Genomic DNA, 21,811 nt, shown 5'->3' with positions numbered 1-21,811 from the left:
TCACAGGGTGTTCAACCTTTCCACAGTTATAACAAAAGACTCCAGGTCTATCTCCTTCATGGGGATATCCTTTAGAGGAATCATTCATTTTGCTGTTAGACTTCGCATGGTGTTCAACCTTTTGCACCTGTGCGTCATCCCTTTCTGTGTTGGGCTTAGACTGAAAATATGCCATCGCGGCTCTCATGACATTTATTTCCTTCTTCAGCTGCTCCGTCTCAGGGTTGACATCACCCTTAGGAGTAGGAACTGTAACAGGAGTCACAAGCTTGGACATCACAGCACTCTTTGCTACATTCCGGGCCTGAAGCATATCCTCCTCCTCTCTGACTTCCCTTAGCAGCTCAGTGAAGGTAGGTGGATCTCACAACTTATGGGTCATGCGTATGCGAAGAGCAGTCACGTCTTCGAGCAATGCACCTCGCACAACCTGTTCAATGCGGAATCAATTCATTTCAGGCAACTCAATCCCTCTTTTCCGTAACATACAATGCAGCAGTTTGTCTATTCTCAGCAGATAACTGGACAGCTTCTCTCCCTCACACTGGAATGTGCTTCTGAATCTGACCATCAAATCTGAAATGGTTTCAGTAGTTCCAAAGGCAGTTTCTAGAGCCTGCATGTAGTCAAAGGAAGCAGCAGAGGTGTTCTGCACCTTTAAGAATCTTACAATGTCAGCAGCAGGACCCTTAAGGCTTTCTACTATTCGCTGCCTCTTCACATTGTCACTGCACTGCCATTCCTCTAGCAGAAGCAGGGTCTGCTCAGCCCAGGCGCCGTACTCCTCTTCCCCACTGGGAGTTGGTCTCACTCCTGAGAACATACGGAGCTTACGGTATCCCTGAGCCTCGAAGGGCAGATTGGTGCATTTATCCACCAGAGAACTAATGGCACTGACCAACTGAGTGTTCATATCCAGGGCCGAAGGACCTATCAGACCTTTGACATCAGCAACAGTCTTTCCTTCTTGTCTCAAGAATGACAACAACTTGGTCTGAAACCCTTCTTCTTCCTTAGTAGTAATAGGGACAAACTGAACTGGCCAGGGACCAGCCTCTTCAGAAAGCCCAACTGCCTCAGGTAAACCATGACCTCTCAGGTTCTCTGATGTCTGGATCAACACAAACTGCTTCTTGGTAGCTGTATCCAAGCAGCGCTCAACTATCCTAACCTTTCCAAAGGCTTTGACACAATTCAGAGCCCTTAGCAAGACATCATCAGGGTCATCGTTAGCAACACCATTCAGCACAATGGCATGGGTAGTAGCTATCTGCTTCCATTTGCACCAAGCTTCAACCTCAATAACATTCATCTTTTATGCTCAAACAGCCCAGTAGAAACCACAAACCACTCTCTTAGCAATGAGCATTCAATACTGTTAGTTTACTGACATAAATAGACCACAATCCCGGATGAGCCCCCAAAATGTAACCCCTTCACGGTTCTCTAGATATATGTGAGATGTGGTCTCTGTTGTAGACAGTATTCTATAGCCCAGTAAGGAGATCACTACTACAATGGCTTAATTCTAATTATCTTACTTTATAGTTTTAACGTCAGACAGTATAAGAAGATTACGGGTCAATGACCTAAATTAGACATTTGCAGACATTAGAATGAATCTAGACATAATAAACATACATTCTCCATTTATATGGATTCAAAGGAGAATCTGTCCCTGTGTCCAAATTCGAGTGCACTCTTTCGTTGGCGCGCTTAAGCTGGAGCTCATGGTATGTATAATGTCTGCAAGACTTACGACTCCGAACCCCTTCGTTGAATTCTCTTCACAATCACTGAATCCCACGTTGAGTTCTGGATGCAGAGCTACTAATACGAAGGGCGGCGGCTGAGTTTGGAAGCCCGGGATGGGATGCGGCAGCCATTTGCCTCCTGAGCCCTCTTTTCAGAGCTCCTGCCCTCTTCTCTTCCAGTCGCTCTCTTCTTCCCGCTCGAAAAACCCGACTCCACCCCTTCCTCCTGGGGTTTCTGCCTGGAGACTGCACAGCCTCACTGTCTGCAACAGTTGATACTGGTGCAGAATCATGGAAAGTATGCTCTTAGTCACATTGTGTCCTTAAAAATTCTTGCCGTACCTTCACATGGGCAACTTTAACCCAGGGATTTATAACAATGATAATACAGTGTCTAAGTTAAAGATTGATAACCATACTTAGCGTACATAACATTTCCAGTGGGTATTACACAAAAATCTAAAATGCATTGAAAACAAAGCTGATTTATTTGACACATATCCGGAATATTAAACTCCAGCCCAGTTCTAGGGTTATTAACTTCAGCAGAAACAAAACCCAACTGTCAGAATGAACAAGGTTCAGTCCTGGATGTGATTAACAGCAGCAACAACAGCAGAATCCAACCCCTGCAGTCACTTGTGAACTGGCTGGTGTCTCAGCAGGTTGGATGACTGATTGAATCCCTCCCCACCCACGGAGCTGGTGAACGGTCTCTCCCCAGTGTGAACTGGCTGGTGTATCAGCAGGGTGGATGAACGAGTGAATCCCTTCCCACACACAGAGCAGGTGAACGGCCAATCCCCATGTGAGTACGTTGGTGGTGCACCAGTCTCCTTTTGCTTTTAAAGCTCCTCTCAGTCAGAACATTTAAAAGGTCTTTCATTAGTGTGAACAAGTTGATGATCAGTGAGGTGGGATGAGCGAGTGAATCTCTTCCCACTCATGCAGCAGGTGAATGGTCTCTCCCCAGTGTGAGTGCGCTGGTGTACAGTGAGTTCAGATGACTGCCTGAACCCAGTCCCGCAGTGAGAGCGCCTGAAAGGCCTCTCGTCAGTGTGAACACGTTGATGGCACATCTGTTCCCCGGAACTTTTATAGCACTTCCCGCAGCCCAGGCATTTAAAAGATCTCTCCTTAGTGTGAACTCGCTGGTGTTTCAGCAGGTTGGATGAATTAGTGAATCCCTTCCCACACTCGGAGCAGGTGAACCGCCTCTCCCCGGTGTGAGTGCGTTGGTGTCTCAGCAGACCACTTGCACTTTTAAAGCTCAGCTCACACTTAGAACATTTAAAAGGTCTCTTGTCAGAGTGAACAAGCGGGTGTTTCCGCAGGGTGGATGACTGAGTGAATCTCTTCCCACACACGGAGCAGGTGAACGGACTCTCCCCAGTGTGAACTCGCTGGTGTTGCACCAGGTGGGATGACCGAGTGAATCCATTTCCACACACGGAGCAGGTGAACGGCCGCTCCCCAGTGTGACTGCATCGATGAGTTTCCAGGTGGGACGGGGAATTGTATCCCTTCCCACAGTCCCCACATTTCCACGGTTTCTCTATGGTGTGGGTGTCCTTGTGTCTCTGCAGGTTGGACAATCGGTTGAAGCCTCGTCCACACACACATGTACGGTTTCTCCCCGCTGTGAATGGTGCGATGATTTTTCAGGCTGTGTTAAAGCTCTTCCCACAGTCAGTGCACTGGAACACTCTCACTCGGGTGTGTGTGTCTCGGTGCTTTTCCAGTCACACTGATGTTTGAAATCTTTTCCCACAGACAGAACATATTCAGGTCCTGATGAATCAAGTGACTCTTGTCAGATCATGTTGTGATGGTGCAAGTTATTGACTTGGATAGAAAACTGGTTGGCAGACAGAAAGCAAAGAGTTGGAATAAACGGGTCTTTTTCCGAGTGGCAGGCAGTGACTGGTGGGGTACCGCAGGGGTCAGTCCTTGGACCCCAGCTATTCACAATATATATTAATGATCTAGACAAGGGAACTAGATGTAATATCTCCAGGTTTGCAGATGACACAAAGCTGGGTGGGCATGTGTGCTGTGAGGAGGATGCCGAGAAACTCCAGTATGATTTGGACAGGTTGGGTGATTGGGCAGAAGCATGGCAGATGCAATATAACGTGGATAAATGTGATGTTATCCACTTTGGTGTCAAAAACAGGAAGGCAAATTATTATCTGAATGGCAATAGATTGCGAGAAGGGGAACTGCAACGAGACCTGGGTGTCCTTGTGCACCAGTCACTGAAGGTAAGCATGCAGGTGCAGCAGGCGGTTAAGAAGGCAAATGGTATGTTGGCCTTCGTAGCGAGAGGGTTCGAGTACAGGAACAAGGATGTCTTGCTGCAGTTGTACAGGGCCTTGGTGAGACCACATCTTGAGTATTGTGTGCAGTTTTGGTCGCCTTATCTGAGGAAAGATGTTCTTGCCATGGAGGGAGTGCAGCGAAGATTCACCAGGCCGATACCTGGGATGGCAGGAATGACGTATGAGGAGAGATTGGGTCGATTGGGCTTATACTCGCTGGACTTTAGAAGAACGAGAGGGGATCTCATTGATACTTATAAAATTCTAACAGGACTAGACAGACTAGATGCAGGAAGGATGTTCCTGATGGTCGGGGAGTCCAGAACCAGGCGTCACAGTTTAAGGATAAGGGGTAAGCTATTTAGGACTGAGATGAGGAGGAATTTCTTCACCCAGAGAGTGGTGAACCTGTGGAATTCTCCACCATAAAAGGCAGTGGAGGCCAATTCATTAAATATATTCAAGGAGGAGTTAGATATATTTCTTAAGGCTAAAGGGATCAAGGGATATGGGGAGAAGGCAGGAACGGGGTACTGAATTTGGATGATCTGCCATGATCTCATTGAATGGCGGAGCAGGCTCGAAGGGCCGAATGGCCTACTCCTGGTCCTACCTTCTATGTTTCTATGTTTGGTTTGAGTTTTCAGTCTTTAAATCCTCCCCTTCTAATACCCTGTAAAAGGAGTTTACAAAAGTCATCACTGTAAGTACAGGATAGAAATTCAGAACAGACAATTCTAGTTTCTATGAAACATTTTTTCCTCTCTTGTTCCCCCAAAGTTGTAAATCCCCATCCCACACACTCTCCCTCCTCACTGTGCTGAAATCCAAACCCATCACACCATCTCCAACATTTCTTTCCTCCACTCCCAGTTTCCCCCCCACCCCCCTCTACTCTGGTTGGGTTCAGTTCTACACCCGCTGTGTGCAGAGTGAGAATAAAATCAATGAGTCAATGATTGTCTCTCCGGGTCACTGGGACCCTGAAGCCCTGCCCACTCTCTGTTCCTGTACAAAGAAGGCCGTGCATGCGCCGTGCTGCAGGTAGAACCGGTCTGTCCTTCCTCCACCAAGATGGCGGCGCGTAACCCGGGCCTGTTATCGAGAAATAGCCTCACCGCTGCCGTCCGGCAGAACATAGACCGGGCCGCTGGATCTCATTCGGGCCTGAGGCCGTTCTCCAGCTTTATAAACCCTGTGGCGCGGCCTTCCCGCAGTTTATTAATCTCCTGACCCCGCTCCTGCCGACCTGCAGCTCCGCCCGGCAACCGCGTGAGCCTTTCTTTGTAACGTCGGTGAGGGACACGTGACCTGGGCCCATGGCCTGATTGACGGGAGCTTCCGACCAATAGGGAGTGAGCAGGGCGGCGGCGGGTCCTCCAACCTATCGGGGAGCCCGAGGGGCGGGACTAGCGCCAGCTGATTGTCTGATCCGCAGGGCAGCAAGTTTCTCCAGTCCCTTGTTCAGGGCCCGGGGCCAGGGGAGGCTGTGGGCCTTTATTCCCCTTATTGGACACAAGGCTCTTTGTCTCACAACACACTGGCTCAGGTTTTAATACAGACTTTTTAAATTCATCAATAAAAGCAAATAAACCTGGATGCTTCTGAAGAATAAACTTTTTAATATTTAGGAGTAAAAGTACAAGTTTCTTTCCCTCTGGGGAATTTATCAGTTTCAGGAAACAACAACAACCACTTGTATTTATAAAGCGCCTTTAGTGTAGTAAAATGTCCCAAGGCTCTTCACGGGAGTGTTATAAAACAAAATTTGACACCGAGCCACAGAAGGAGATATTCGGGCAGATGACCAAAAGCTTGGTCAAAGAGGTAGGTTTAAGGAGCATCTTAAAGGAGAGAGGTAGTGATATGGAGAGGTTTAGGAAAGGAATTCCAGAGATTAGGGCCCAGGCAACTGAAGGCACGGCCACCAATGGTGAAGCGATTAAAATCGGGGATGCTCAAGAGGCCGGAATTAGAGAAGCGCAAACATCTCAGGAGGTTGTGGGGCTGGAGGAGATTACAGAGATAGGGAGGGGTGAGGCCACGGAGGGATTTGAAAACAAGGATGAGAATTTTAAGGATGAGACACTTGAGGAAAAGCAGGGAGTGGGGGAGGGTCAAGCCCTTATGGGACAGGGTCGCTAATTCTGTTCTGCGACAGTTACTGGGACAGACTGTATCTTCCCCTTTCCTCCACACAGGGATTTGTGGTAGTTAAAGGGACAGTGATTCTTCTTGTTTTGTGAGATTGTAATTAAAGGGACACTGCTCTGAGATGGCTGCGAACTTTTAGTGCCACCAGCCTTTCTAAAACATCTTCCTTTTTTTGAAGATCTGTGTGAACTCGCTGGTGACTCAGCAGGTTGGATGAACTCCGAAACCTCTATGCACAGTCAGAACATTTAAAGAGTCTCTCACAGGTTCTGGGGCAGGAGGGATCTGGTTAACAGTGATCACAATATCATTAGGTTTAAAGTAGTTATGGAAAGGGACAAAGAAAAATCAACGGTGAAAATACCCAGCTGGAAGAGAGACAATTTCAGTGATTTGAGAAGGAATTGAGCACAGGTGGACTGGAAACAAAGATTGTCCAGGAAAACAGTGAATGACCAATGGCAGGCCTTCAAGGCTGAGATAGTTCGGGTACAAACCAAGCATATTCTCATAAGGAGGAAAGATAGGGCATCCAAAGCTAGAGCTCCCTGGATGAGAAAGGATATCGAGGTTAGAATAAAACAGAAAAAGGAGGTTTACAACAAATGTCAGGTACAGAATACAGTCAAAAACCAGGCAGAATACAGAGAGTGCGGGGGAAATGTAACAGAATATAAGGGCAAAGAGACAATATGAAAAAAGATTAGCGGGTAACATAAAAGAGAACCTAAAAATCTTCTATAAACATATGAAAAGTAAAAGGATAGTTAAAGGAATGGTGGGGCCGATAAGGGACCAAATAGGAGCTCATCATACGGAGGCAGAGGGCGTGGCTGAGGTACTGAATGAGTACTTAGCATCTGTCTTCACAAAAGAAGAGGATGAAGTTAATGTCGCCGTAGAGGAGGGGAGAGTAGTGAAATTGGATAAAAATAGATAGAAAGGAGGTGCTAAATAGGTTGTCATCACTCAAAGTTAACAAGTCACCCGGTCCAGATGGGTTGTTGAGGGAAGCTAGGGTGGAGACAGCAGAAGCTCTGACCACAATCTTTCAATCTCCCTCAGATATATGGGAGTGGTGCTAAAGGATTGGAGGATTACAAATGTTACACCCCTGTTTAAAAAAGGGGAGAGGGATAAACCTGGTAACTACAGGCAAATCAGTCTACTGTCAGTGACGGGTGAACGACTGGAGACCATTGTCAAGGACAAACTACTCACTTGGAGAAGCATGGGTTAATAAGGGGCAGCCAGTATGGATTTGTTAAAGGTAAGTCGTGTCTGACGAACCTGATTGAGTTCTTTGATGAATTAACAGAGGGTTGATGAAGGTAGTGCAGTAGATGTTGTATATATGGACTTTCAAAAGGCATTTGATAAAGTACCACATAAGAGACTTACTCGGAAAATAGAAGCACAGGGAATTAAAGGGCTGATGGTAATTTGGGTATAATTGGCTAAGGGAGAGGAGACAGTGAGCAGTGCTGAGGGATGTTTTTCTGACTGGAGGGATGTATGCAGTGGGTTCCCCCAGGGGTCGGGATTAGGACCACTGCTTTTCTTGTTATATATAACTGACCTGGACTTGGGTATAGGTGTACAATTTCAAAGTTTACGGATGATACAAAACTTGTCAACATAGGAAATAGTGAGCATAGTAGTAGCAGACTTCAGGAGGACAGAGACAGACTGTGAAATGAGCAGACACAAGGCAGATGAAATTAAATGAGGATAAGTGTGAAGTGATGCACTTTGGGAGAAACAACAGGGAGAGGCCGTATAATCTAAATGGGACTATTTTGAGGGGGTGCAAGAGCAGAGGGACCCGGGGGTGCATATTCACAAATCTTTGAAAGTGCCACGGCAAGTTGGTGAGGCGGTTCAGAAAGCGTATGGGATACTTGGCTTTGTAAATAGGGCCATTGAATACAAAAATAAGGAAGTTACACTGAACCTTTACAAATCACTAGTTAGAAACATAGGACAGGAGGAGGCCATTCAGCCCCTCGAGCCTGTTCCGCCATTCAATGAGATCATGGCTGATCTGCGACCTAACTCCATACACCCGCCTTTGGCCCATATCCCTTAATACCTTTGGTTAACAAAAGCCTATCAATCTCAGATTTAAAATTAACAATTGATCTCGCATCAATTGCCGTTTGCGGAAGAGAGTTCCAAACTTCTGCCACCCTTTGTGTGTAGAAGTGTTTCCTAGTTTCACTCCTGAAAGGTCTGGCTCTAATTTTTAGACTATGCCCCCAGTCCGAGAATCCCCAACCAGCGGAAATAGTTTCTCTCTATCTACCCTATCTGTTCCCCTTAATATCCTGAAAACTTCGATCAGATCACACCTTAACCTTCTAAATTCCAGGGAATACAACAATTTGTGTAATCTCTCCCCGTAACTTAACCCTTGAAGTCCGGGTATCATTCTGGTAAACCTACGCTGCACTCCCTCCAAGGCCAATATATCCTTCCTAAGGTTTGGTGCCCAGAACTGCTCACAGTGCTCCAGGTGTGGTCTAACCAGAGTTTTGTACAGCTGCAGGGTTTTGGCCTCAGCTGGAGTCTTGTGTACAGTTCTGGGCACCACACTTTAGGAAGGATGTCAAGGCCTTGGAAAGGGTACAGAGGAGGTTGACCAGGATGGTACCAGGGATGAGGGACTTCAGTTATGTGGAGAGATTGGAGAAGCTGGGATTGTTCCCCTTAGAGCAGAGAAGGTTAAGAGGAGACCTAATAGAGGTGTTCAAAATGATGAGGGGTTTTGATCGAGCAAGTAGGGAGAAACTGTTTACTCTGGTTACCGACCCACTTGCCAAAGGTCACAGATTTAAAATAGTTGCTAAAAGAACTAGAGGGAAATGAAGAGAATTGTTTTCACACAGAGGGTTGTTAAGATCTGGAACGCACCATCTGAAAGGATGCTGGAATCAGGTTCCACAGGAACTTTCAAACGGTAATTGGACATGTACTTGAAGAGGACTAGTTTGCAGAGTTCTGGGGATAAAGCTGGGGTTTGGGACTAAATTGGACAGCTCTTTCAAAGAGCCGGCACAGACACGATGGGCTGAATCACCTCCTTCTGTGCTGTTAGATTCTATGATCAGTGTGAACACACTGGTGTCTCTTAAGGATGTTAGAGCTTTTAAAGCTCTTCCCACAGTCAGAACATTAAAAGGGTCTCTCGTCAGTGTGAACAAGCTGGTGTGACAGGAGGTGGGATGACTGAGTGAATCCCTTCCCACACAGAGAGCAGGTGAAAGGCCTCTCCCCAGTGTGAACTCGCTGGTGTTACTTCAGTTGCCAGGGGCTTTTAAAGCTCTTCCCACAGTCAGAACATTTAAAGGGTCTCTCGTCAGTGTGAACTCGCTGGTGCACCAGCAGGTTGGAGGACCGAGTGAATCCCTTCCCACACACGGAGCAGGTGAACGTTCTCTCCCCAGTGTGAACTCACTGATGTACTAGCAGGTGGGATGACTCAGTGAATCCCTTCTCACACTCAAGAGCAGGTGAACGGCCTCTCCCTAGTGTGTAGGTGTTGGTGTCTCTTCAACTCCCCGGAGCATTTAAAGCTCTTCCCACAGTCAGGACAGTTAAACGGCCTCTCATCAGTGTGAACAAGCTGGTGTCCCTTCAGTTCCCTGAGGCTTTTAAAGCTCTTCCCACAGTCAGAACATTGAAATGGTCTCTCATCAGTGTGAACTCGCTGGTGTCCCTTCAGATCCTGGGGGCTTTTAAAGCTCTTCCCACAGTCAGAACATTGAAACGGTCTCTCATCAGTGTGAACAAGCTGGTGTTCCTTCAGATACTGGGGGCTTTTAAAGCTCTTCCCACAGTCAGAACATTTAAAGGGGTTCTCTCCAGTGTGAACTCGCTGGTGTCCCTTCAGCTGCCCGGAGCTTTTAAAGCTCTTACCACAGTCAGGACAGTTAAGAGGCCTGTCATCAGTGTGAACTCGCTGGTGTTCCTTCAGATCCCCGGGGCTTTTAAAGCTCTTCCCAGTCAGAACATTGAAATGGTCTCTCATCAGTGTGAGCTCGCTGGTGTGTTTGCAGGTGGGATGAACAAACAAATCCCTTTCCACACACGGAGCAGGTGAATGGACTGTCCCTGGTGCGACTGCGCTGTTGAACTTCCAGTGCAGACGGGGAACTGAATCCCTTCCCGCCGTCCCCACCTTTACCCAGTTTCTCCCCGGTGTGACGGTGCACGTGTCTCGCCAGGTCAGGCAATCGGCTGAATCCGCGTCCACACACTGAACACGTATGCGGTTTGTCATTGCTGCGATCGCTGCTTTCTCCTTCCATGTGCAAAGGCCGATGATATTCAGGTCCTGATGAATCGAGCGACTCTGTCAGGTCTTGACATGACGTTTGGTCTGAGCTTCCCGTCTGTAACTGCTCCACTTCTATAACCCTGTAAAATGAGATCAGAAAAGGACCAGAGGCAAACTGTTGTTTAATTTTCCCCTTTCCGAACCCAGGGGCAGTGAAGCTGATTTTAAGGCCCCAGCTGCTGCACAGGTTGGTTGAAAGGATCAGCAGTAATGGCGGCTGCAATACCCACAAGCCCCCACGCTCCAGAAAGCGCTCTGTTGACTCTGAGTCCCGCGCATGTGCTCATGGCCCCCTCGCTCTCCCTCCTGCTCCACAATCGCCCGTCCCGATCGGTCCGCAATGTGCATGCTCAGCGCACAAAACCCCGCGGTTGGAATATCGGTCGTGCATGCGAAGCCACAACATCTGGTACGCGTGCACGGTTCAGGTGGGGGCGAGTCGGTGTTTCGCCTCAGCTGCCAGGGAGGTGCGCATGCGCAGGACGACCTAACATTCTTTCTGTCAGCAATCACTCCCTTGTTTCTTTAATAAAAACAGAAACTACTGGAAATACTCAGCAGGTCAGGCAGCATCTGTGGAGAGAGAAACAGTTAACGTTTCAGGTCAATGACCTGTCGTCAGAACTGCTTGTTCTTTAGTGTCAGCCAGTGGCTCAGTTGGTAGCACTCTCACCTCTGTATCAGAAGGTTGTGGGTTCAAGTCCCACTCCAGAGACTTCAGTACAAAAATCTAGGCTGACGCTCCAGTGCAGTGCTGAGGGAGAACTGCACTGTCGGAGGTGCCGTCTTTCAGATGAGACGTTAAACTGAGGTCCCGTCTGCTCTCTCAGGTGGATGTAAAAGATCCCATGGCACTATTTCAAGAAAGATAGACTTGCATTTATATAGTGCCTTCATGACCAGCAGATGTCTTGAAGTGCTTTACAACCAATGAAGTAGTCACTGTTGTAATGTGGGAAAGAGCAGGGCAGTTATCCCCAGACTCCGAGCCAATGTTTATCTCTCAATCAACATAAAAAGATAGATTATCTGGTCATTATCACATTGCTGTTTGTGGGAGCTTGCTGTGTGCTAATTGACTGCCACGTTTCCTACATTACAACAGTGACTACACTTCAAAAGTACTTCATTGGCTGTAAAACACTTTGGGACATCCGGTAGTGGTGCAAGGCGCTATATAAATGCAAGTCTTTCTTTCTTCACTGGTCTCACCAGCGACCTCTTCTAGCTGATGGTTGATTGACATTACAAGAGGATTTGAGTACAGGACTAAAGAAGTCTTACTCCAATTCTATAGGGCCCTGGTGAGACCACAGCTGGAGTACTGTGTACAGTTCCGGTCTCCTTACCTAAGGAAGGGTATACTTGCCATAGAGGGAGTGCAACGAAGGTTCACGAGATTGATTCCTGGGACGGCCGTATGAGAAGAGATTGAGTAAACTAGGCCTGTATTCTCTTGAATTCAGAAGAATGAGAGGCGCTCTCATTGAAGCATACAAAATTATTACAGGGCTTGATAGGGTGGATGCTGGGAGAATGTTTCCCTGGGCTGGGGAGTCTAGAACCAGGGGCCACACCCTCAGGATAAAGGGTCGGCCAGATTCGATAGATTCCTGACTAGTAAGGGCATCAAGGGATGTGGCGATAGGGCCGGTGAATGGAGTTGAGGCAGAAGATCAGCCATGATCTCATTTAATGGTGGAGCAGGCTCAAGGGGCCGAATGGCCACTCCTGCTCCTACTGGGGACAGCCCAGAGTCCACGCATGCGCACACGGGAACGGCGGTTTGGGCCGAGTCCGGCACAGCGCCCCCTCCCGGTCACCAAGGGTAATAACCGCGCATGCCCAGAGGACACCAATCCCCTCCCCCACTCGGAGCTGCGCCTACGCACTCGGATCCTGTCTTACGCGGGGCATTCTGGGGAAAGGCCTTCGTGTCGGTTACAGAGTCGCGATCAGTGACGCAAAGTGAGTTTTCTCCGCTCCGATTGGGTGGAGAATCGCGCGGGGTGGGGTGGATCGGGAGAGAATAAAGAGAAATAGAAAAACCTGAGAGTCCGCGAGGCCCTGGACCGAGCGGTGTCAGTTGGACGGAGCTCGTGATCTCCTCAGGGACACGTGACCCGTGACCCGGGCTCACGGCCTGATTGACGGGAGCTGCCGGCCAATACGGAGGGAGCGGGGCGGGGCTGGAGGAGCGAGCCGGCGGCGGGTCGTCCAACCAATCGAGGAGCCCGAGGGGCGGGACTAGCGCTGGCTGATTGTCTGATTGTCTGATCCGCAGGGCAGCAAGTTTCTCCAGTCCCTTGTTCAGGGCCTGGGGCCAGGGGAGGCTGTGGGCCTTTATTCCCCTTATTGGACACAAGACTCTTTGTCTCACAACACACTGGCTCAGGTTTTAATAGAGACTTTTTAAATTCATCAATAGAAGCAGATAAACCCCGTGCTTCTGTGGCACAAACTTTCTAATATTTTATAGAATCACAAAATGGTTACAGCACAGAAGGAAGCCATTCGGCCCGTCGAGCCCGTGCCGGCTCTCTGCAAGACCACTTCAGCTAGTCCCACTCCCCGCCCTTTCCCTGTAACCCTGCAAATGTCTTTACTTCAGGTACTTATCCAATTCCCTTTTGAAAGCCGTGATTGAATCTGCCTCCACCACCCTTTCAGGCAGTGCATTCCAGATCCTAACCACTCGCTGCATCGAAAAGTTTTTCCTCATGTCGCTTTTGGTTCTTCTGCCAATCACCTTAAATCTGTGTCCTCTGGTTCTCGACCCTTCCACCAATGGGAACAGTTTCTCTCTATCTACTCTGTCCAGACACCTCATGATTTTGAACACCTCTATCAAATCTCCTCCCAACCTTCTCTGCTTCAAGGAGAACAACCCCAGCTTCTCCAGTCTATCCACGTAACTGAAGTCCCTCATCCCTGGAATCATTCTCGTAAATCTTTTCTGCACCCCAAGGCCTTCACATCCTTCCTGAAGTGCGGTGCACAGAATTGGACACAATACTCCAGTTGAGGCCGAGCCAGTGTTTTACAAAGGTTCATCATAACTTCCTTGCTTTTGGACTCTGTGCCTTCCTTGCTTTTGTTGCCTCTTGTTGCTGGCTCCAGGCACTGGAGCGGTTCCTGTGTGTTCAGCTCTCAGCTGCAATCAGTACCTGGGCCGGGCTCAGCACTTTACCCAGCACATCTCTGTCCACGTTGTCATACTTGACACGGAGGGGCTGCGCAGGCTTCTCGTCCACCTCGGTCAGGGCGAGAGGTCCCGACCGCTCGTACAAGTCTACGGGCATGTTGCGGCCGCACTGCGGACAGCCCGAGCTAAGGCTGAGCGAGCTGGAGTTGTGTGACCTACACTGGAGAAGGTTGAGATTCCAGAAATAGTGGGAACCAAGGGGCTAATGAGAGCGAGGAACTTAAAGTAGTTCATATCAGTCGAGAAAAAGTACTTGAGAAACTAACAGGACTAAAAGCCGACAAACCCCCTGGACCTGACGGCCTACATCCTAGGGTTCCAAAAGAGGTGGCTGCAGAGATAGTGGATGCATTGGTTGTGATCTTCCAAAATTCACTGGATTCTGGAAAGGTCCTAGTGGATTGGAAGGTAGCAAATGTAACCCCGCTATTCCAGAAAGGAGGGAGAGAGAAAACAGGGATCTACAGGCCAGTTAGCCTGACATCAGTCCTCGGGAAAATGCTGGAATCCATTATTAAGGAAGTGGAACAGGGCACTTAGAACATGATAATATGATTTAGGCAGAGTCAACATGGTTTTATAAAAGGGAAATTGTGTTTGACAAATTTATTAGAGTTTTTTGAGGATGAAACTAGCAGGGTAGATAAAGGGAAACCAGTGGATGTAGTTGGATTTCCAAAAGGCATTCGGTAAGGTATCACATAAAAGGTTGTTACGCATGGGGTTGGGGGGTAATGTATTATCATGGATAGTGGAATGGTTAACGGACAGAAAACTGAGAGTAGGGAGAAATGGGTCATTTTCCTGTTGGCAGGCTGTAACTAGTGGGGTGCATCAAGGATCAGTGTTGGGGCCTCAGCTATTTACAATCTATATTAATGACCTAGATGAAGGGACCGAGTGTAATGTATCCAAGTTTGCTGATGATACAAAGCTAGGTGGGACAGTAAGCTGTGAGGAGAACACACAGAGTCTGCAAAGGGATATAGATAGACTGAGTGAGTGGGCAGTCAGGTGGCAGATGGAGTATAATGTGGGGAAATGTGAGGTTATTCACTTTGGTAGGAAGAATAGAAACACAGAATATTGTTAAGGTGAGAAACTATTAAATGTTGGACCTGAAACGTTAACTCTGTTTCTCTCTCCATGGATGCTGCCTGGCCTGCTGAATTTTTCCAGCGTTTTCTGTTGTTATTTCAGATTCCCTGCATCCGCAGTATTTTGCTATTGTATTAAATGTTGGTGTTTAGAGATTTAGGTGTCCTCGTACAAGAAACTCAGAGTGTAGCCAGTTCCTGCAGCAAGAACGCATTCAACTCAAATGATACCAACATTAAAGGGTCAAACGGCTGGTCTGTAAAGGCAGTTTTGTGAAATTGACCAATCATAAAAACTGACCAAACTTCGTATCCCAGCATCACCTGAGGAACCAGCGAGACTTTTAAAGGGAACGTGTAATACACGCTCTGGCTTAAACAGCATAAGAACCACAGACACGACTCCTTTTACTTCATGAATATGCTAATCAAGGAAGTGGCTGGAACAATCGAACCACACAATGGCCTGTGTTTGTGTAAATTCAACTGACTGTCCTGTCCAGCGAAACTCCTCGCTCCAGCTGTTAACCAGACTTACAATTGGCTCCACCGAGTCTGGAACATCTTTTGGAAATGTTAATTCCAGGATTGTCGCTGGATTGAAACCCATTCACTAACCTTTAGTGTGGAAGCAAGTCATCCTCGGTTCCGAGGGACTGCCTAAGAAGACGAACCTTTCAAACTGACGATAAGCAAGGAACTGTTGAATCAAGACATTTCTGTGTGTGATAATGGTCGAACATCCAAGAGGATGAAGACATTAGTACGATAGCAAAATACTGCAGATGCTGGAAATCCGAAAAAACAACAAAAAATGCTGGAAAACCTCAGGTCAGGCAACATCCGTGGAGAGAGATTTGAGTTGACGTTTCGGGTCGAAACCCTTTTTCAAAACTGGAAAGGAAATAAAATAGATTGAAGGCAGGGCTGCGATCGAACAAAAGAAGTAAAAGAGACATTAAAAGGTATTCGAAGCCAGACGAGATGGTAATAGGCTAGTGGAGACAAAAGGCAGCTGAGATTAGGTGTGAAGTGTACTGGCAGGATAGGAGACAGCTGCCAGGTGGGAGAGAGGAAAAAAAAGGAAAGGGGGGTGGGGGGAAAAAGGAGGACCCAAAACAAAGGGGTGGAAAAAAATAAGTAAATAAGTAATAGGGGCCGAGGTTATGATCTGAAATTGTTAAACTCGATATCGAGTCCGGAAGGCTGCAAAGTGCCTAATCGGAAGATGAGGTGCTGTTCGAGTTTACGTTGAGCTTCCACGGAACAATGCAAGAGGCCAAGGACGGTGAGGTCCGAGTGGGAATGGAGCGGTGAATTAAAATGACAGGCGACCGGTTTTGAATACCTTTTAATGTCTCTTTCACTTCTTTTGTTCAATCGCAGCCCTGCCTTCGATCTATTTTGTTTCCTTTCCAGTTTTGAAAAAGGGTTTTGACCTGAAACGTCAACTCTAATTTCTCTCCACGGGTGTTGCCTGACCTGCTGAGTTTTTCCAGGACGAAGACATTTCCTTTTTTTATTGTATGGTTTGAAATTGAACAGAATGGCAGAAAAACGAGATTAAGATGGTACAATCAAAAGGGGAAGGGTTTGTGTCAATCTATTGTCACGGGCTTTGATCTTTTGTATTATAAAAGGGTGTTTAGAAAGAGAACAGGGCAACTTGTGAGGAAAACTGCAGAGGGTTTGATCACCCATACAGATGGAAACAGACTCCTCCACTTGATCGCCGGGGTGAGTGGTGTGAGAAATTAAATAGCTAAAGGGAACGGTGTATGTTGGTATTGTTTGGAGTTATAAGGGAATAGTGCATTGACATTTGTATGTTATTGGTAGTACAATAAATAGTTGAAGACAGACTGAAATAACAACAGAAAATGCTGGAAAAACTCAGCAGGTCAGGCAACATCCGTGGAGAGAAATTTGAGTTGATGTTTCGGGTTGAAACCCTTCTTCAAAACTGCAAAGAAAATGAAATAGATCGAAGGCAAGGCTGCGATCGAACAAAAGAGACAATAAAAGGTATTCGAAGCCAGACGAGATGGTAACAGGGCCGTGGAGACAAAAGGCAGCTGAGATTAGGTGTGGTGTACTGGCAGGATAAGGACAGCTGCCAGGTGAGAGAGAAACAAAAGGAGAGGTGGGGGGGGGGGGGGGGGAGGAAAGGAGGACCCAAAACAAAGGGGTGGAAAAAATAAGTAAAAAAGTAATGGGGGCCGAGGTTAGGATCTGAAATTGTTGAACTCGATATCGAGTCGAGTCCGGAAGGCTGCAAAGTGCCTAGGCTGGGTTCAGTTCTACACTCACTGGTTCCCCTCTCTCTCTCCTCCCCTGACGGTACTGACACTGGCTGGGTTCAGTTCTACACTCACTGGATCCTCTCCCTCTCCTCCCCTGAAGGTGCTGACTCTGGCTGGGTTCAGTTCTACACTCACTGGTTCCCCACCCTCTCCTCCCCTGAAGGTACTGACACTGGCTGGGTTCAGTTCTACACTCACTGGTTCCCCTCCCTCTCCTCCTCGGAAGGTGCAGACTCTGGCTGGGTTCAGTTCTACACTCACTGGTTTCCTTCTCTCTCCTCACCTGAAGGTGCTGACTCTGAATGGATTCAGTTCTACATTCACTGGTTCCCCACCTTATGAACTGTTTTGGGCACTATGTTAAACACACACACACAGCAGACACACATTAATCTAATGGGAAATCACTTACGTAGGAGCAGCCAGCGGTGTGGAGCATCCTGAGAGTCTGGCCCCTTTCCAGCCAGTATTTACAGGAGCTGGGTCACGGAAAAGAGTCTAATTGAAATTAGTGATATATTTATTCACACAAACCAAGCCCCAAGATAATGAATAATTTCTCCTTCATTTACAGATGCTCCCTGACCAGTCACCATTTCGCTTCCATTTACAGACGCTCCGTGACCAGTCTCCATTTCTCCTCCATTTACAGACACTTCCTGACCAGTCACCATTTCTCCTTCATTTACAGACGCTCCGTGACCAGTCTCCATTTCTCCTCCATTTACAGACGATCCCTCACCAGTCTCCATTTCACCTACATTTACACACTACCTGACCAATCTCCATTTTCCTCCATTTACAGACGCTCCATGACCAGTCTCCATTTCTCCTCCATTTACAGACACTCCCTGACCAGTCAACATTTCTCCTCCATTTACAGACGCTCCCTGACTTCCTGTCTGTCCAGGAGTTTGGCGCGGGGCCCCTTTGCTGAGCGAATCGGGAGAAACCGGGAAGCGGCGGGCGGGTAATGTTGAGTGTTTTAATAATGGGGCCCGCGTCCCCCCGGGGTTCACGAACCCGCTCCCTGAGCTCGGTGGGTTACCGGCCCGCGTCCCCCCGGTGTTCATGAACCCGCTCCCCGAGCTCGGGGTGTGAGCGGCCCGCGTCCCCCCGGGGTTCGTGAACCCGCTCCCTGAGCTCGGGGTGTGAGCGGCCCGCGTCCCCCCGGGGTTCACGAACCCGCTCCCTGAGCTCGGGGTGTGTGCGGCCCGCGTCCCCCCGGGGTTCGTGAACCCGCTCCCTGAGCTCGGGGTGTGTGCGGCCCGCGTCCCCCCGGGGTTCGTGAACCCGCTCCCTCAGCTCGGGGTGTGAGCGGCCCGCGTCCCCCAGGGGTTCACGAACCCGCTCCCTGAGCTCGGGGTGTGAGCGGCCCGCGGCCCGCGTCCCCCCCGGGTTCACGAAAGCCGCTCCCTGAGCTCGGGGTGTGAGCGGCCCGCGTCCCCCCCGGGTTCACGAAAGCCGCTCCCTGAGCTCGGGGTGTGAGCGGCCCGCGTCCCCCCCGGGTTCATGAACCCGCTCTCTCACCTGATGTGTCAGCGGCTGCTGCCAAACTGCGCGCAAGCTCAGCTCACACTGCCCGGGTGATTGACGGGAGCTCCGGACCAATAGGAAGAGGGGGGCGGGGCTGGAGGACCGAGCGGGAGGCGGGTCCTCCAATCAATCGGAGTGTGCGAGGGGCGGGGCTTCACCTTTAAACCGGAACAACAGAAGGTGAGCTGAGCATGCGCGGACTCTTGGCTGCAGCCGTTGATACATTAAGTGAGAGCTCAGGGAGCTGATTCATGAACCCCGGGGGGATGCGGGCTGCTCACACCCCGAGCTCAGGGAGCGGGTTCGTGAACCCCGGGGGTATGCGGGCTGCTCACACCCCGAGCTCAGGGAGCGGGTTCGTGAACCCCGGGGGGACGCGGGCCGCTCACACCCCGAGCTCGGGGAGCGGGTTCATCAACCCCGGGGGGACGGGGGCCGCTCACACCCCGAGCTCAGGGAGCGGGTTCATGAACCCCGGGGGGACGCGGGCCGCTCACACCCCTAGCTCAGGGAGCGGGTTCATGAACCCCGGGGGGACGCGGGCCGCTCACACCCCGAGCTCAGGGAGCGGGTTCATGAACCCCGGGGGGACGCGGGCCGCTCACACCCCGAGCTCAGGGAGCGGGTTCGCGAACCCCGGGGGGACGCGGGCCGCTCATACCCCGAGCTCAGGGAGCGGGTTCGCGAACCCCGGGGGGACGCGGGACGCTCACACCCCAAGCTCAGGGAGCGGGTTCATGAACCCCGGGGGGACGCGGGCCGCTCACACCCCGAGCTCAGGGAGCGGGTTCATGAACCCCGGGGGGACGCGGGCTGCTCACACCCCGAGCTCAGGGAGCGGGTTCATCAACCCCGGGGGGACGTGGGCCGCTCACACGGCCCCATTATTAAAACACTCAATATTATCCGCTTCACAAACACCCGGGGTTGGCCTCAGGCCCCGAACAAGAACCTCCAGGCCGGGCGTTTGCCCCAAGCGGGGTGGCAGCTGCGGGGCTTTCTCCCGGTGACAGGCCCGGGGTAACGGCCACCATTTTGAGAGGCTCAGGGAGCAGCAGGGCGCATGTGCGGCCCCCTTGGCCAGGAACCAGGAGGAGAGAATCTTGTCAATTTCTATCCTGGACTCTCAGTGATGGCTTTTGTAAACTCCTTTTACAGGCTGTGAGAAGGGCAGCATTTACACACCGCAATCTCAAACCAAACATCACATCAAGATCTGACAGAGTCACTCCATTCATCAGGACCCAAATATCATCGGCCTTTGAATGTGGAAGGAGAAATGTTTGTCTGTTCTCTCTGTGGGAAAAGATTTCAAACATCAGTGTGACTGGAAGAACACCAAGACTCTCACACCCGAGTGAGAGTGTTCCAGTGCACTGACTGTGGAAAGAGCTTTAACCAGTTACACAGCCTGAAAAAACATCGCACCATTCACAGCGGGGAGAAACCGTACACGTGTTGTGTGTGTGGACAAGGCTTCAACTGATCAGCCAACCTGGAGAGACTTGAGGACACCCACTCCCTGGAGAAACCGTGGAAATGTGGGGACTGTGGGAAGGGATTCAAATACCCGTCCCAGCTGGAAACTCATTATTACAGTCACACCGGAGAGAGACCGTTCACCTGCTCTGTGTGTGGGAAGGGATTCACTAAATCATCCGGCCTTGTGACACACCAGCGAATTCACACCGGGGAGAGGCCGTTCACCTGCTCTGCGTGTGGGAAGGGATTCACAGAGTTGTCTAAGCTCCAGACACACCAACTTGTTCACACTGATAAGAGACCTTTTCAGTGTTCTGACTGTGAGAACAAGTATAAAAGCAAAAATGATCTGCTGACACATCAACACACTCACTCTGGGGAGAGGCCGTTCACCTGCTCCGTGTGTGGGAAGAGATTCTCTTGGTCATCCAACCTGCTGAGACACCGACTTGTTCACAGTGACGAGAGACCTTTTAATTGTTCTGTCTGCGAGAAGACCTTTAAAACCACAAAGGATCTGCTGACACACCAACTGGTTCACACTGATGAGAGACCTTTTAAATGTTCTGTCTGTGAGAAGACCTTTAAAAGCACAAGGGATCTGCTGACACACCAACGCACTCACACTGGGGAGAGGCCGTTCACCTGCTCCGTGTGTGGGAAGAGATTCACCCGTTCATCCGACCAGCTAAAACACCAGCGAGTTCACATGTGACGGCAGGGGTTGGATTCTGCTGTTAATCACATCCAGGACTGAACCATGTTCACGCTAACAGTTGGGTTTCATTTCTGCTGATCTTAAACTCCAGCTCAGTTACAGGGGTTCTTATTATTCTGGATAAACCGTCTGGGGTTTTACCTGCCAGCATAGGTCTAGACGTGATTAACGTCTGACTCGCCGAACTGTCTGACAGTGAACCTAGTTTGGATCACCACTTAATCTTCGATCTTTAGTGGAATACAAGCCGAGTCCGTGCAAACTGTGCTCATAATTTATCCCTTTTAGCCCCGGGATCATTCTGGTGAATCTGCACTGCTCCCTCTCCAAGGCCAATATATCCTTCCTGAGGGGCCGAGCCCAGACCTGAATCCAGTGCTCCAGATCGGGTCTAACCAGCGCTCTGTACAGTTGTAACATCACTTCCACCCCTTATTGGTTACTAGGTGCTGCTTGATGACTCTTTCCATCACTCTGATGATTGAGAGCAGGCTGACAGGACGGTAATTGGCCGGGTTGAATCTTCTACACTCCTCATTGACCAGGGCTGGTTGTCTGCCTTGATGGTGATGGAGGAGTGAGGGCCATGAGTTTATAGATTTTGGTGGAACACAATTCAGCTGCTGCTGTGGGCCCACAGCACCTCATGGACATCCAGTTTTGAGCTGCTAGATCTGATCTTAATCTATCCCACTTTGCACGGTGGTAGTGCCACATGATACGATGGTGGGGATCCTCAGTGTGTGGACAGTATTTGGTCTCCACAAGGACTGTGTAGTGGTAACTCCGACTAATAATGTCATAAACAGACAGATCTGCAGCAGGTAGATTGCTGAGGACAAGGTCAAGTAGGTTATTCCCGCGTGTTGGTTCTCTCACCAGCTGCCTGTGCTGACAGTGTG

At 49.4% G+C, this 21,811-nt stretch overlaps 2 protein-coding genes across 2 annotated transcripts in view; one reads left to right on the top strand and one right to left on the bottom strand.

Moving 5' to 3' along the window:
- Window positions 1-21,811, top strand: part of LOC147118556 (uncharacterized) — a 56,456-nt gene that overhangs the window by 14,773 nt on the left and 19,872 nt on the right. The window contains exons 2-3 of the mRNA XM_085983935.1: window positions 20,324-20,902; window positions 21,001-21,079. Of these exons, the coding sequence (XP_085840061.1) occupies window positions 20,324-20,902; window positions 21,001-21,079 (658 nt within the window). The remainder of the gene's footprint in view (window positions 1-20,323; window positions 20,903-21,000; window positions 21,080-21,811) is intronic.
- Window positions 1,012-3,415, bottom strand: LOC147118557 (uncharacterized; the record flags this gene model as incomplete). Its single annotated transcript, XM_085987028.1, has 1 exon — window positions 1,012-3,415. A coding segment is annotated over one exon (804 nt), but the record flags the coding sequence as incomplete, so codon positions are not given.

This window comes from Somniosus microcephalus, chromosome 4 (genome assembly GCF_052327205.1).
Source record: "Somniosus microcephalus isolate GS21.2 chromosome 4, FLI_Smic_1.0, whole genome shotgun sequence".
NCBI classification, from domain to species: Eukaryota; Metazoa; Chordata; class Chondrichthyes; order Squaliformes; family Somniosidae; genus Somniosus; species Somniosus microcephalus.
Note: the sequence above shows the minus strand (reverse complement) of the source record. Positions and strands in the feature narration are given on the sequence as shown.